Genomic DNA, 15,554 nt, shown 5'->3' on the forward strand with positions numbered 1-15,554 from the left:
GGAGGGCGAGTGTTCAGGTTCTAGAGCTATGCAGCTGGAGCACTGCCTTTCTCCTTCTATCATGCTCTCCAAGAAATTTCTCAATGTGAGCAGCAGCTACCCACATTCAGGCGGATCTGAGCTTGTCTTGCACGATCATCCCATTATCTCGACCACTGACAACCTGGAGAGAAGTTCACCTTTGAAAAAAATTACCAGGGGGATGACGAATCAGTCAGATACAGACAATTTTCCTGACTCCAAGGACTCACCAGGGGACGTCCAGAGAAGTAAACTCTCTCCTGTCTTGGACGGGGTCTCTGAGCTTCGTCACAGTTTCGATGGCTCTGCTGCAGATCGCTACCTCCTCTCTCAGTCCAGCCAGCCACAGTCTGCGGCCACTGCTCCCAGTGCCATGTTCCCGTACCCCGGCCAGCACGGACCGGCGCACCCCGCCTTCTCCATCGGCAGTCCCAGCCGCTACATGGCCCACCACCCGGTCATCACCAACGGAGCCTACAACAGCCTCCTGTCCAACTCCTCACCGCAGGGCTACCCCGCGGCCGGCTACCCCTACCCACAGCAGTACAGCCACTCCTACCAAGGAGCCCCGTTCTACCAGTTCTCTTCCACGCAGCCCGGACTGGTACCCGGCAAAGCGCAGGTGTACCTGTGCAACAGGCCCCTCTGGCTGAAATTTCACCGCCACCAAACGGAGATGATCATCACCAAGCAGGGAAGGTAACGCTGCATTCTCGGCAGTCGCTGCTCCAGGCACGGCCCGGGGGCAAGTGCGCCGGGTGTGACTAACCCCGGTAGCGATCTTTTGGGGTCGGGAGCGGAGTGGAAGGCGCTCTGGTGCGCCCTGGAGTTGGCTGGTTTTGGAAAAAGGGAAAGTGGAAGGTGTAAGCGCCGTGGTGATGTTGGTAAGGGGGTTCCCGCTCTAGAAATGTGGTCAGAGAGCCAGGCAGGGGGCCGGAGAAAGGCGAAAGAGAGGGAGAGTCCCGGCCTGCGGCTGGGAAATTGTAGGGACGCCATCAACGCCCGGAACCAAGGGCAGGTGGAGGTGCGGGTCGCCAACCTCACTCTCCACCTGGGCAGTGACACCTGCCGACTCCGCACTCCAGCTCACCCGCCGATCTCCCCGACTTCAGCCTCACTTCTTTTCCTCCCCCACCACCCCTTCTCTAACCCAGCAAACATTGCTCATCGACGCTGGAAGAACAAGTTTTGCTTTGCTATCTGGCGCCGCGCTTCTTCCATTTAATCTTTAACATTTATGTGTTTTTTCTCTTGTTTTCTCCCCCCCCCCCCTTAATTTAAATAGGCGCATGTTTCCTTTTTTAAGTTTTAACATTTCTGGTCTCGATCCCACGGCTCATTACAATATTTTTGTGGATGTGATTTTGGCGGATCCCAATCACTGGAGGTTTCAAGGAGGCAAATGGGTTCCTTGCGGCAAAGCGGACACCAATGTGCAAGGCAAGTCCTTCCAATTAACACATTTTCCTGACACTTATTTAGGTGAGAATGATTAATTAAAGCCTTTGTGGACTGGCTCGAGAGACTTTTAAAACGATCGGCCAATGACTTCTAAAAGGAAACGAGGGGGATAGGGGGACAGACTGAGCAGCGAGAAGGGGGAGGATTATGCAAAAGCTATTTTAATCATCTCCAGTTAATAGGAAGAAAGCGAGGCCTAAAAAACCCCCAGCTAATGGGCCTCACTGTGCAATAAGGTGTGTGTGTGTGTGTGTGTGTGTGTGTGTGTGTGTGTGTCCTACGCGGTGAGGAGTTGGGACTGGGCAGTGCCCCGGGCATATGTAAACAACGTATTTCTTTCTCTAGGAAATCGGGTCTATATGCATCCGGATTCCCCCAACACGGGGGCTCACTGGATGCGCCAAGAAATCTCTTTTGGAAAATTAAAACTTACAAACAACAAAGGAGCTTCAAACAACAATGGGCAGGTCAGTGGCTCAAGCGCTCCTCCCCCCAACTCTCTCTCTTCTCTCACACACACACACACATGTCCCTCGCTAACATGCAGTCCATTAGTTTAAATCAGCATGAGAAACTGGACATATGTTTCTTTGGTTCATTAAAAAGACCTTTTAAAAATTCTATTTCCACCCTCCGATAAAGTTGTTCTTGCCCCCGCCCAATCCCCCGAGTTCCCGACCTTCCCAAGTACTGTACAAATACTTGGTTGATTTCGAGAAGGAAACCCACAGGATCTGGGGTTGTAAAAAATCTTTGTTCCTCCTAAAAGGAGGGCTAGGCGGATCGGGAGGCCCTGACGACAGGCAGTCGGGTTCGGTTTTCCTCCGGTGCTCGGGTGATCTTTGCTCCCGGGGGAACCAGGGCTGGTCTGGCCCCAGCTAGCCAGTCACCAGCCCGGCGAGTCCCGCGGTCAGTTAGCCGGGGCGGTGGGCACCAGCCAGCCCCGGCACCGCCCGCGGCCCCAGCCCAGAACACACTGACCGCGCTAACGCGCCGCCCCGCGCTCCCCTTTCTCTCCGCGGGACAGATGGTGGTTTTACAATCCTTGCACAAGTACCAGCCCCGCCTGCATGTGGTGGAAGTGAACGAGGACGGCACGGAGGACACCAGCCAGCCTGGCCGCGTGCAGACATTCACTTTCCCCGAGACACAGTTCATCGCCGTCACCGCCTACCAGAACACCGATGTAAGGAGGCCTGGGGGCTGGGCGCGCGGCGGGCGGCTCCGGCTCTTCCCGGCCCAGCCCGCAGCCCCGGCCTTTCCGGGCTCGGGCACTAACAAACAGCAGCAACAGCTGGCTCTGCTGCGCCTTTTAGGCGGAGGGCTAGGGGCCTGCTGGGCACCTTCCCTGAATACCTTGCCGGTGGGAAAACGCTTCCTAGTCGTCCCCATCGCGGGTCACACGGGCCACCTTTGAGGGGCCCAGGATTTCTAGGGCCTCTTCTTTCGGGAATTTTAATTTAGTTCTCAAACTAGAATAGATTTAAATCTCCTCTCTCTCGCTTTCAATTTTTTTTTTTTGAGTTCTTCTTCCATTTAGAAAACAAGCAGATTTCCCCCTGCATTTTATTATTGGCAAGCTTTGGCTTTATCTAAAAATAAATAAATAAATAAATAAAAAATTAAAGTCTCAGAACTGATGGCTGAAATAAACATCACTTTTTGGGTGATCAAAAGAACAGACACATTCACATATCTAAAAAGTACAATAAATCAAATTACTGGAAGCTGTGGAACGAGGTTTTTTTTTCTTTTAAGCACTTGAACCTCTTCAACATTTGCAAGTTTGCCAAAACTTATTTTACTTCTGTTGATTTGACTACTAGGAGTGACGGTGGTTTTTTTTAAAAAACTTAAATGAAATTATCAAAAATGAAAATATGCATTTATTTTAAATTAAAGCTGATTTTAAGATGCAGTTATGGGTTCTTGAGGTTGTGAATCAGAAGTGACTAACTTTTAAAAATGTGGTGAAACACTTAAAATAGACAATATTTGGGGATGAATTCAAGTGCCCCTTAAAGATTTCTGTCTTTTTGTAAAAAATGTGCATTTGAACTGACTTGGAACATGTGGGAGAACTAATTGAAAGCAATCCTTCAGTGTTAGGCATCATTAATTTAAACGTGTTCCTCATAACTTCATGACACTTTCTCTCTTTTCCCGTTCTATTCATTCCCTCAAATTTTTCAGGTAGGGAAACCTTGCTACTTAATGAACTTGTGGGCCTTAAGCCCCTGTAAAGAGTGGTGATACATTCGTAAACACCTAACCCACCTCCATAGAAGGTGAGATCGTATTAATCTTTTTTAAAAATCTTTTTTAGATTACACAATTGAAAATAGATCACAACCCCTTTGCAAAAGGATTTCGGGATAATTATGACACGTAAGTAATTTTGCACTTTCCTTCTCAAGTAGTTGTGGAATTGGGCTTTAGGTCAAAGGTGGATTGTTGTGTACAAGGCTTTTGGAAGCTCGAGTGTGTGAAGACAAGGTTGTTTCCAAGGTTTTCCTTTGCCTTTTTATGGGCTCCCCTTCTTTCTGGTGACTTTCTGGCTTGGTGCTTTTGTGATTTTGGTCAAAGATTTCCTCCACTTATTTTTATCTTTCTTATGAATTTCAAAGTTGTTGGCGGGCCTCTGGGGCTGGCTGGCTGGGGAAGCTGCCCTGGTTCCTGGGTGCGGGAGCTGTATGTGGCGCTGCAGATGCTCCGCTCAGATTGTCTGTGTCTGAAACCGCCCGATTCTGCCGGAAAGTGCATGTGGCTCTGGCAGTTGTTACATTCTCCTTGGCATATGTGACTTTTATTTACCCATTTCCAAGTTTTGTGTAATAGCTTTTCCTGTGCGAGTTTACTATGGACTGAATAAAAATGTGAACCCACCATAGGCAAGGTCACGAGCAGAGCCGCTGTTACAGTTATTTCAGGCTTTGGGAAGGACCCAGGTGCTGCTGCTGTGTATTATTTATAAGCTTCAAAAGAAAAATATTTCCTTTTATCTTTTGCATCTAGGCGTGTTTTAATTAAATGTGTTGGTACCCTGTTCTCCAGGCCTGCCTTACTCATCTTTTCTATCAAAATGATATTCTCTGGGGGTAATAGGAGATATAAACTTAGTGCTTTCTGAGCTTGTTCTAGCATTCCTGCTCGGAGTTCAGACATAGTGCCCAAGAGTTCACATAGCGTGATATAGCAAAATCGAAATCTGGGTTGTCAGAATCCCCCCACTTTTATTCCGACCATAAAAGGGAAGTCGACATACATTGTAATTTCATGGCTTGCATCGAGTGCCTGGGATAGAGCTACAAAGTTGAAGTTGTCTTTGACCAGAAATAGATTAATTTTGTGGAGAAATAGACAAGTGGCTGCTTCTAGTCCATCTCCAGGTAGATACCAAACTTCCCTCCTGATATTTTTTATTACAAATTGAAAAGAGAGTCATTGATATTTCCGCCTATGACTGTCATGTGCGTCCCTTAAGAGTAGTTTTGAGGAAGCGAGGCTCATCAAAATGATTTCCCAGAATAAAAACTCAGCTATTCTAGTCCTCACGATGTAAAAACGTGGGCCGGCACTGTGGAAAGTGTGTGGCCCAGGAGACCAGACATACTGGTCTCTGTACTAGGGGGTCTTGTAGGTTCTGAGCTTTTAATTCTGTTGTGAACATCTGTTCCAAAGCATTTTATTTTGCACAAATCAGTTCGGTAATCCCAGGTGGATTGGGACCTGGATGGGCATCTAAACTGTATCTTTTGCAGGCTGCTTTTTTCTTTTTAAAATATTGTGGTGGTAAACAGAGAAGATATTTGCACCTTGCTGGTTATGTTCCCTTCCTGCCTCCCTCTCCTTATTTGAAACGGGCATTAAATTTCAGGAGGGAAATTTTGTGTGGTAAGCAGAATGGACCTGGGCAGCAGCATCACCCTCACCTGCCCTCCTCTGGCTGACTTCTGCAGGAAAAGCCACTTCCTTTTGATTCTTAAACTGTATATTTTCCATAAAAGCTTCTTTATCTATACAAATGGAGACCTTAGTTTTTAGGGGATGGGGGAAAGCAGAATGGCTTATGCCACCCACCCTTTCCCCTTTTATGTTGATATCTTGGGCATGGCTCACTTTTGGAGAAACAGGGTGAGCAATAAAAGTTCAGGGGGACTAGAAGGTTGCTTGGCCACTCACCAGGGAATCTCCTCCCCAAAGGATTAAGCTCTGACAAGACTGAGGCTCTCTCTCAAAACAGTGTGTTGATTAAAGATTAAAACATTTATGTGTGAGCTAAATAAAAAGGGAGGCATGTGTCTATGTGTAGGAGAAAACACTTCTACCAATCTTGATCCAGTCTCCGGTTCTCTCTCAATTCTAACGGGATTTTTCTAGGCCCAGGGCCTAGAGTTAATTTTTATTTCACCTAAGGTGATTCCCAGTAACACAATTACTACCTGTGGGCAAGTTATTTAACTTCTCTTTGCCTCAGTTTTCTCATCTGTAAGGTGGGATAATAATGCTACATAACTGGGAGGATCGTTGTGATGGTTAACTAAATTACTGTCTGTACAGTCCTAGACAACTGTGCCTGGCACATGGTCAAATTGTATAAGGATTAGCTATTACCGGTGGGAGACTGCTTGGAGGAGGTTGATAATCACTCTAAGAGTTAGCCCCAAAGGTGGTTTTTGGTGTTTTGTTGTTTTGTTTTTTTGTCTTTTTTAAAATTTTAATTTTTATTTACTTATTTTTTAAGTTATTATTATTTTTTTTACTAGTAACGGTTCAAAAGCTAGGAAAAGGTCAGAGTAAAGAACACTTTTTCTTGGAGCACCTGGCTGGCTCAGTCAGTAGAGCAGGCAACTCTTGATCCTGGGGGTGACTCTTGATCTCATGTGGTCAGTTCAAGCCCCACATTGGGCATAGAGCTTACTTTACAAAAAAACAAAAAAACAAAAAAAGAAAAGAAAGAAAAAGAAAGAAGGAAAGAAAAAGTATACCTTTTTTTTGTAAAAGAATTCTATTGATCCACGACTTCGTTTCCAAGTAGTAAATCTTGTTAGTACTGGTAGAGGCGGGGGTTAAAGGATCACACGGGGGAAACAGTGGACAGTAAGCACTGTGGAGGCTTCCAGCAGCAGTCCTCAAGGCTCGGAAGACTGGTGAAGGCCAGTCTTTGGTGATTCATACCTGGATAGCCTGCGTGTGTATCAAATGGAAGAAAGTGTTCTTCAAAGAGTGAAGAAATGGGTATCTTGTATAGAAATTTTGCTCAGAAACTCTCACTGCACAGGAAAGGCCCACTGGACAAGTAAAGCTTTAGTCCCTGGGCAAATCTGCCCGAATGTTTATACAGACACTGGAGAAGTGGGATGAGAATCCCCTGCTGTGCTCCCCTCTCTGATCCCCTGTACAGTTGGCGAGAGAGCGCGAGGGAACAGAGAAACCTTCCTCTTTGCCTAGGTCCCTGAATAGACAAATCGACCTCTTTACTATTTCACGATTTATTTTATTTTGGGGAGGACGCAGGTCTGTGACCTTTCGTCCGTCTCCACCCTGGACCTCAAGTTACAGACGGAGAGTGTGGGGGTGGGCGAAAAGTGGAGGTGGCCTTCCCTTCTGCCTCCCGAGGGGACCTCTCTGCCACCCCTCGGTTCTCTCTCTCTCTCCTTCCCTCGCAGGATCTACACTGGCTGCGACATGGACCGCCTGACCCCCTCGCCCAACGATTCCCCGCGCTCGCAGATCGTGCCCGGGGCCCGTTACGCTATGGCCGGCTCTTTCCTGCAGGACCAGTTCGTGAGCAACTACGCCAAGGCCCGCTTCCACCCGGGTGCGGGCGCGGGCCCCGGGCCGGGCACGGACCGCAGTGTGCCCCACACCAACGGGCTGCTGTCGCCGCAGCAGGCCGAGGACCCGGGCGCGCCGTCGCCGCAGCGCTGGTTTGTCACACCCGCCAACAACCGGCTGGACTTCGCCGCCTCGGCCTACGACACGGCCACGGACTTCGCGGGCAACGCGGCCACGCTGCTCTCCTACGCGGCGGCGGGCGTGAAGGCGCTGCCGCTGCAGGCGGCGGGCTGCACCGGCCGCCCGCTCGGCTACTACGCCGACCCGTCGGGCTGGGGCGCGCGCAGCCCCCCGCAGTACTGCGGCGCCAAGTCGGGCTCGGTGCTGCCCTGCTGGCCCAACAGCGCCGCGGCCGCCGCGCGCATGGCCGGCGCCAACCCCTATTTGGGCGAGGAGGCCGAGGGCCTGGCCGCCGAGCGCTCGCCGCTCCCGCCCGGCGCCGCCGAGGACGCCAAGCCCAAGGACCTGTCCGACTCCAGCTGGATCGAGACACCCTCCTCCATCAAGTCCATCGACTCGAGCGACTCGGGGATTTACGAGCAGGCCAAGCGGAGGCGGATCTCACCCGCCGACACGCCGGTGTCCGAGAGCTCGTCGCCGCTCAAGAGCGAGGTGCTGGCCCAGCGGGACTGCGAGAAGAACTGCGCCAAGGACATAGGCGGCTACTACGGCTTCTACTCGCACAGCTAGGCCGGCCCTGCCCGCCCGGCCCCGCGCCCCGCCGCCGCCCGGCCCCCCAGCCAGCCCCTCGCAGCTCTCCCCAGCTCTTCCTCCCCACGGCCCACCTCGCGCACCCGCTCATGTTATCTGGCCCTCGAATACCGTCTGCAACGAATAAGCACAGGTCTCCGAGTGCGATTTTAACCTTTTTTTGCACAGCAGTTTCTGCAGTTAGCACACCGACCTTCAACTTTGCTGTAAACCTTTTGGTTTTCCTCCTTACTCTCCTTCTATGAAGTTATACTCCTAACAAGCCTCCTCCCTCTCGTCTTTTTCTCACCCTCTCCTTCTCTTTCTTGTAATGAAACTCTTCACCTTTAGGAGACCTGGGCAGTCCTGTCAGGCAGCAGCGATTCCGACCCTCCAAGTCTCGGCCTCCCCATTAACCGTAGGATGTTGACTCTAGAACCTGGACCCACCCAGCGCGTCCTTTCTTATCCCCGAGTGGATGGATGGATGGATGGTAGGGATGTTAATAATTTTAGTGGAACAAAGCCTGTGAAATGACTGTATATAGTGTTAATTTATTGTAACGAATGGCTAGTTTTTATTTTCATCGTCAAGGCACAAAACCAGTTCACGCTTAATCTTTCCATTCTTTTCCTTTCTTTGCCATTTTCTCCACCCCCTCCACTTTAAAAAATTGCCTTGTGAGATAACTAACAATATTCTTAGAGGCTCTGGAAACATGAATTACTTGATAGATAATGATGGGTTTCTCACTTCTCCTCAATCCGTTGCATGAAATAATTACTCTGTGCCCTAATGCACACAAATAGCTAAGGAGAATCCGACCAAACACCTGTAAAGGATAGGTGTCTGTTCATAGGCAAGTCCATTAAGTGGCATGATGCCTGCAAAGCAAAGTTAACTGGAGTTGTATGTCCCACCCCAACACCCCCCTCCCCCCAATAGAATAGCTCGACATCAGCAATATTATTTTGCCTTATTTGTTTTTCCCCAAAGTGCCAAATCCATTACTGGTCTGTGCAGGTGCCAAATATGCTGACAAACTGTTTCTGAATATCTTTTCAGTCCCCCCTCCACCTTTATATGCTGTAAATCTTTGTAATGAATATTCTACTAATGATATAGATGACTGAATTGTTGGTAACTATAGTGTAGTCTAGTGAAGATCAATTGTGTGAGTTGTATATTTTACTGCATTTTAGTTTTGAAAATGATTTCCCTGCCACCTAGAAACAGCTGAAATTTGACTTCCTTGGGAAAACACTAGCATTAATGCAAGTAAGACTGGTTTTTCCCCCCTCTAAGTCTTGTTATATTTGATAAGGAGCATTAATCCCCCTGGAAATAGATTAGTAGGATTTCTAATGTTGTGTAGCAAACCTATACTTTTTTTGTATTTTAAAATTAATGTGAAATATGCATCATACACAATATTCAATCTAGATTCCAGTCCATGGGGGGATTTTTCCTAATAGGAATTCAGGGTCTAAACGTGTGTATATTTTGGCTCTTCTGTAAATCTAATGTTGTGATTTTTATATTTGTTTCGTTTTGTCTGTGAACTGAATAATTTATACAAGTACACACTCCATTGAGAAACGTTTTGTTTTTTGCTCGTTTGTATCGTCTGTGTATAACAAGTAAATAAATCTGGTAAAACACTATGGTGTTTGAAAGCAGTTTACAGTTTGAAAATAATTTATTATAGGTGATTACTTTTAAGGGTTAAGGAAGAATGGCCCATCCCCACTGGAATATGGGGCAGTCTGTGTAATGGGAATCACCTCCCATTTCCCACTTAAATTTGCCTTATAGCACTACCAGTAATTACTTTTTCCTTCCTATTTACAAGTAACTTAGTTCCCTATGAGACAAGTTTCACTGTTGCACTTTTTTTCTCCCAGGAAAACGTAGGCACTTCCTCATCATAGCTATCTGATTTTCTCTGAAGTAGGAAATAATGCGAGCAGGAAAAGGAGGGTGTTAAATAAGGAATTAAGATTTTCTTTAAATTTCACAGGCGGGAGGCTTTGGGCAAGAGTAGGATGTAATTGAAATGCGTGTCAGAATAGGCTGTTGACCACAGCTTTAGGCAGATGTCGAAAATCCCGGTCTTTAAATACGAGGCCTTGGAGATGAGTGGCCAATCTGTAAATGCAAACACAGACCGGCCTACATTTCTTGAGCGGGATGTTTCAGGGGGATTGGTCGGGGTTGGAGTGGGGTAAGGCCTCATAGAACAAACTCGGAACGGTCGGTATTTAAGCTCTGAGCTTAAAACTTGCTTTGGGAGGTATCTGGGGGGTACCACTCCATCTCTTCTACCGTGGAATTCCTGTGCCAGTCCTGCCCAGGCCAGATTCCCATCCCTTGAGAACAAATGCAGAAATGTGGATACCCCAGCTGGGGCGGGGGGAGAGGCGGGCGTCGTCGCTGCGTCTTAGTCGAGGAGCCCGCAGAGCTCAGACTTTACCTCGTGGAGAAGCGATTTTTGTACTTTTGTCTCCAGAGAAAGGAGATCCAGGAAAGAGGTGGAAAATGGTTCAACGTTCTTGCTTAGTCTGGGTCAGTTTCAGGTTATGGGACTAAATGTGCCACCACGTAGAGATTGGCTCGTAACCTCTTGGCAATTTGAGAGATGCAAAGAGGCTTCAAAGTTTCAATTAAAATGAGAATTCAGAGTGGGGGGAACAAAACCTATTTGTTGTCCCTGGACAATTTCACCACTAGACGGCGTTCCGCGGAGTTTTGTCTGCCACACAGAAAGGCGATGGCTGATTTTCCTTTGTGTTTCTTTCACCCTTCCCACACCTAAGACCCGAACGAGGGGACGGAAAGTACAAAACACGGTGCCTTGTGTAGCCAGAGAAGTTGAGCAGTGTTTTCCTGCATCCCCCCCCTCCGGGTCTGCGCTCCTGCGAGCGGGCCGCGCAGGGCGGCGGGGGAGGAGGCGCACGTGCGGCCCCGAGGGCGCCGAGGCCCGAGGGCGCGGGGTGCGGGGGCCGCGCTCGGCCCGCAGCCCTCGGGCCCCAGGCACGGCGAGCCAACGAGCTGCTGTCGTGTGCGGAAACCAAGCTCTCAGCAGCCGAGGATAGATTTCACAGGAACGTAGTGCCTTGTACCGAAAGACGCACTTTAGCTGCTATTAGGAAGTACTTTAAAAAATTGGGGAGGTCGTTTCCCTTGCAGCTCTGCCACCATCTCCACCATCTGCTGTGTGGACTGAGTCAGCGTGAGGTAAATTTGCAGCTCCGCGCTCCTCTCGGAGGCAGTGTGCTTTCCTGTCCCTTTCAAGCATGATCATTTCTGCTCGCTTTCCATGTCTTGGGTGTCTCGTGAAGTGACACTGTCGCTGTGTCTGAGAAGCTGCGGCTGTTCCAAGGAAATCAGGGTTTGGGTTTGGGAGGGCCTGTGGGAACCAAAGTTCGCGTCCCGGCTTAGATTTGCCTTCTTGCCTCCGTGAGGGTAGGGGTCAGGCGAGGACGGAATCCTCCCCGCAACCTGCTGATACCCGCAGTTTTCAAAAGTGTGTTTGCAACAGTGTCTTTTCTCAAAGAGACGGGAAGAAAAAAGGCGAGCGTGCGGCGAGCTCTGCATTCTGGCTCACGCCTTCCCGCCACTCGCACTCCGCGCCATCTTAACTCACTTGCAACAACCCGTTCGGGGCTGAGTGCGGCCGCCGGCCGGCGCTGCTCCAGCCAGAGGTGCCGTGCCCTCGGTTCCTAACCTTCGGGGCAGACGCCGTGGGTCAGTGTAGACGCGAGGCGGAGCCAGAGCGCGCTGCGGCGGCGGGCTGCAGGGCCCTGCGGCTCCGCGGGGCGAGGCTGCCCTCGGCCTGGGCCTAGCGCGGTGCGGCCGGGCGTCCTCGAGCCCAGGCCGGCGGGGGCGGGCGCCTGCCGGAGCTCGGCCGGGAGTGAGGCCGTGCGGAAGGCCTGCTCCCCGACGTGGAGCCTGGGCCGAGGCTCCCCTGCTTCGCCGGTGGGCGGGCGGCGGTGCTCTGGCTGTCTTGGCCCAGTCCAGACAGCGATTCTGGGTGCGCGCGGGTCTAGACTGGCAACCCGGACCCAGGTCCAGGCCCGGAGTCCAAGAGACTCTCTCTGCGTCTTCGGAGTCCGGTCCGGCGGGGCCGCGACCTTGGCTGTGCCCGAGGGCGCCCTTTCCAGCCTGTAGTTTCTCGAGAGACCCACTAGGATTTAGGATCTGACGGCCTTTTTAGGCCCTGCAGAAGCTTACTGATGAGTTTGCTTCCAAAGCCAGGTTGTTTCTGCCTCTTTAGGACTGACGACATAACCCGAGCTCTTAAAATGTAGTAATTTAGGGTATGTAGAGAACTTTCTGAACCCTCTGACCTCCTGCAGTTGTATTTTCTTGTAAATCCTACTGCTAGAATCTTCGACCCACCGTTTTATCTTCTTGGCACTGAAGCTTTCAGGGATGTTCTACTTTCTCTTGAGGGTGCAGGCTAGGAACAAAAGCCTTGTTGCATAGAGACCATCTATATTCCTCCAGAACTTCAAACTCTCTATAGCAATATTTGGGCAGCGTGTTTGTGTTCGTAAGTGATTCTATAAAATGTTTGGCCTGTACTCAGGTGCGGCACCTTTTTTGTGTATTAGTTATTTTATCATGTAGGCTTTTTACCCGTGGGGATAGGAAAAAAGTAGAACTTATGATCCTGTGTGAAAACAAACCAATCTAGATTCCCCAAAGAAAAAGCAACTGTTATTTACACAAACTTAGGAAGAAGGCAGCATCTTTTTCTTTTCTTTTCTTTTTAAGATTTTATTTTTAAGTAGTCTCTACATCCATCGTGGGGCTCGAACTTACAACCCAGAGATTAAGAGTCACATGCTCCACGGACTGAGCAAGCCAGTGGCCACAGAAGTCAGCATCTTTAAAGACCAGTGATAAGCATTCGATTTAAACAATAATTTACTCTGTATGTGGGCAATTCCTTGGCTAATTTTAATATTTGAAAGAATAAATTTTTCATGAAGTAGCAGTCAAATCAGGTTTTTAGAAGGTCAGCTGAGACTCTTTAAGCAAGTTGAGTCTATATGATTTATTGAAGTTACAATCTGAGTGCAAGATTTACATTTGGACAATCAGATTTTCTTTTGCCAAAACAACAAGATAAGACAGACTAGGCAAGATTTCAGGCATTGCGTTAGACTTGGTTTAATTCAGTTGCCTTGAGATTTGTGGGCCTTCCTGGTTCCTGTCTTCAGCTTGTAAGTTAGGTTGCAACATATTTAAAAATACATTCATTTGAAAGAAAACCCCACTGCTTTCACAATAAAGTAAACTTGATGGTGTACAAGTCACTGGTCTCATCTGAGCTGATTATATCTGCCTCGCATGTATTTTACACCCACAGTATGGTTTGCAGCAGTGTTCAAGGCATGGCGTGAAAAATTTGATTTGAATAGTTCCATTAAAGCAATGAAAAAAAAACATGGCTTAATAGACCTTCTAGTGATAGCTCCCCCTCTTACTATGCTAACTCTGAAATAAATATGTAATCTAGTGTTAGGAACATGGCATTTAGAAGACCCTTGCTGGTAATATTTAATTTAATAAACATACTAACTGTGACATTATTAATGCAATGAAGCTTGTACCACAAGCTGATTCTTTCAGGTTGTTTGACCTATTACTTATCACTAGATTCCTTAAAACATGTCCTGTGATTTATAACTGGAATTTTATATTAAAATTATTTTGGATTTCAACTCTTTAAAAATATCTGCATGATGGCACTCATTTTATATACAAAGCATTTTATACTTGGGTATCTTGGCGTATCTTTTATGAGGAGGAAGAGGGAATTTAGGAGGGGAGAGCATCTCTAGAGGTTTGCCTCTTGTCATTTTAGCCAATACAGTTATTTTGTTCCAATACTAGCAAGAAAAAAAAAAGAATATAAGATTAAGTTTGGGGGCAAGGATTATACTGATTTCGTATATTGGTAGTACATATGTTTTATCATATATATATGATCATACTAAGTTTTAAGAAATGGCAAATTAATTAAACTTTCTGGTTGAAAAATATAACAAAACAAATCTTGCTTATATGAGGTTTAGTGCTTATATTAGATTTATTTAGGTTTCAGTTTAGTACATATCTTCACGTTAGCAAAAGTGTACTGTATGGGAAAAAGCCTTTTCATTACGATCTTATTTCAGGTTCCTAAAAAAGAAAAAGTCAACAATGTTGTTCTCAAACCACAGGATCTTCCTAGCTCACATTTCAACTTTCAAGATGTATTTGTCTTTTATTTTGTCATTCCTAGTATGAAAGGGAAGGCATTTTTCAATCTTAGGATAATTCAGAAGCAATTTTTTGGTTCTCAGTTAATTCAGTTTCATCTTAAAAGTTCAAATTTAGCAAAGCACATGTTCCCTTGTTCATGCCAAGTGTGATAAAAACTAGTCGAAAAATAAAACCATTGCAAACAAGTAGAGCACTGCACTTCACTGCATACTACACAGGCCATATCATTTCTAGGTCTGATGTCACTGCCTGCTGGGCTGCCATTTGTGGGCACAAGTAAGGCTGCCTTTGAAAATTGATAGAAGGCACGACCATTTCAGATACGTGTGCTTAAACTGTGTGTGTGTTTGAAATGTCCTCTTTGAATAGTGATATGCATACCTGGGAACTCTCAAACATTTGCTCTCTTCTATGAACGAAAGGTTATTTTGTTTAGTCCCAGAGGTGTTTCTCTCCCTCTGCCTGAGGAGATAGCTTCTTGATTGTATCTAAAACATGAAATAGCAAAGTCATCTCTCCCCGTTTGTAATATAGTCAAATTATAGACTACTGCGTGGAATTATAACTTTCTTAATAGTTTCATCTTTGTATTTACAATATTAAGCGATCACATTTATATTTTTAAACTTCAACCTCCTTGAACTTCAGTTAATAAAATATGCATACATGTCATGTAGATTCAGTTCAGGCCATCTGCAGTCAACAATGACATTTTATGAGAACTTTTCAGATATCACAGTGATTTCTATTTTGAATGGCTTGCTCAAGTGGAAATTTACTAAAGGCCAAACCATTATTTCCAATTACAAGTGTTTCAAAGGTGGTTAGTACTTTTATAACCTGATGTGTTTTTTAATTAAAAATTTATGATTTTACCAAATAATAGCAATGTTTACTGCTCAGCACCTTCCTTTGAAAGGCTATGATGAGGACTTATTCCTTCCACAGTTTACTTACCATTGAATGCTATATATTTTGTTCAAATAAAATCTTTTTTTTCTACCTCTGTCTTAATTTGCTATATATATATTTTTAAATTGACTGCGTTCTAAATAATCCTTAGAGCTCACTCACCTTTGGGATTCACTCTCTTAATTTATGCTCACATTCTGCTTTGTTCCTGTGGAGAAAGTCAAAGAAACATACTGACTTCCTCCTCAACAAATTTGTTCTTTCCTCCTCCAACTCTGCTGTCTTTCTGACACTCATTTTGCCCTTGTTGACTCTCTTGCCAACAACTTTTTTTTAACCTCCTCTTTTTTTTCTCA

General features: G+C 46.8%; 1 protein-coding gene across 1 annotated transcript; it reads left to right on the plus strand.

Moving 5' to 3' along the window:
• The first annotated feature begins 28 nt into the window (after positions 1-28).
• Positions 29-8,010, plus strand: TBR1 (T-box brain transcription factor 1). The gene is made up of 6 exons (XM_045783498.2): positions 29-720; positions 1,307-1,461; positions 1,828-1,949; positions 2,510-2,668; positions 3,809-3,870; positions 7,152-8,010. The coding sequence occupies exons 1-6, from the start codon at positions 29-31 to the stop codon at positions 8,008-8,010; spliced, it is 2,049 nt and encodes a 682-aa protein (XP_045639454.1).
• Positions 8,011-15,554: the final 7,544 nt, after the last annotated feature.

This window comes from Ursus americanus, chromosome 1, assembly GCF_024610735.1.
Source record: "Ursus americanus isolate L20-20 chromosome 1, mUrsAme1.1.p, whole genome shotgun sequence".
In the NCBI taxonomy this organism is placed as follows: Eukaryota; Metazoa; Chordata; class Mammalia; order Carnivora; family Ursidae; genus Ursus; species Ursus americanus.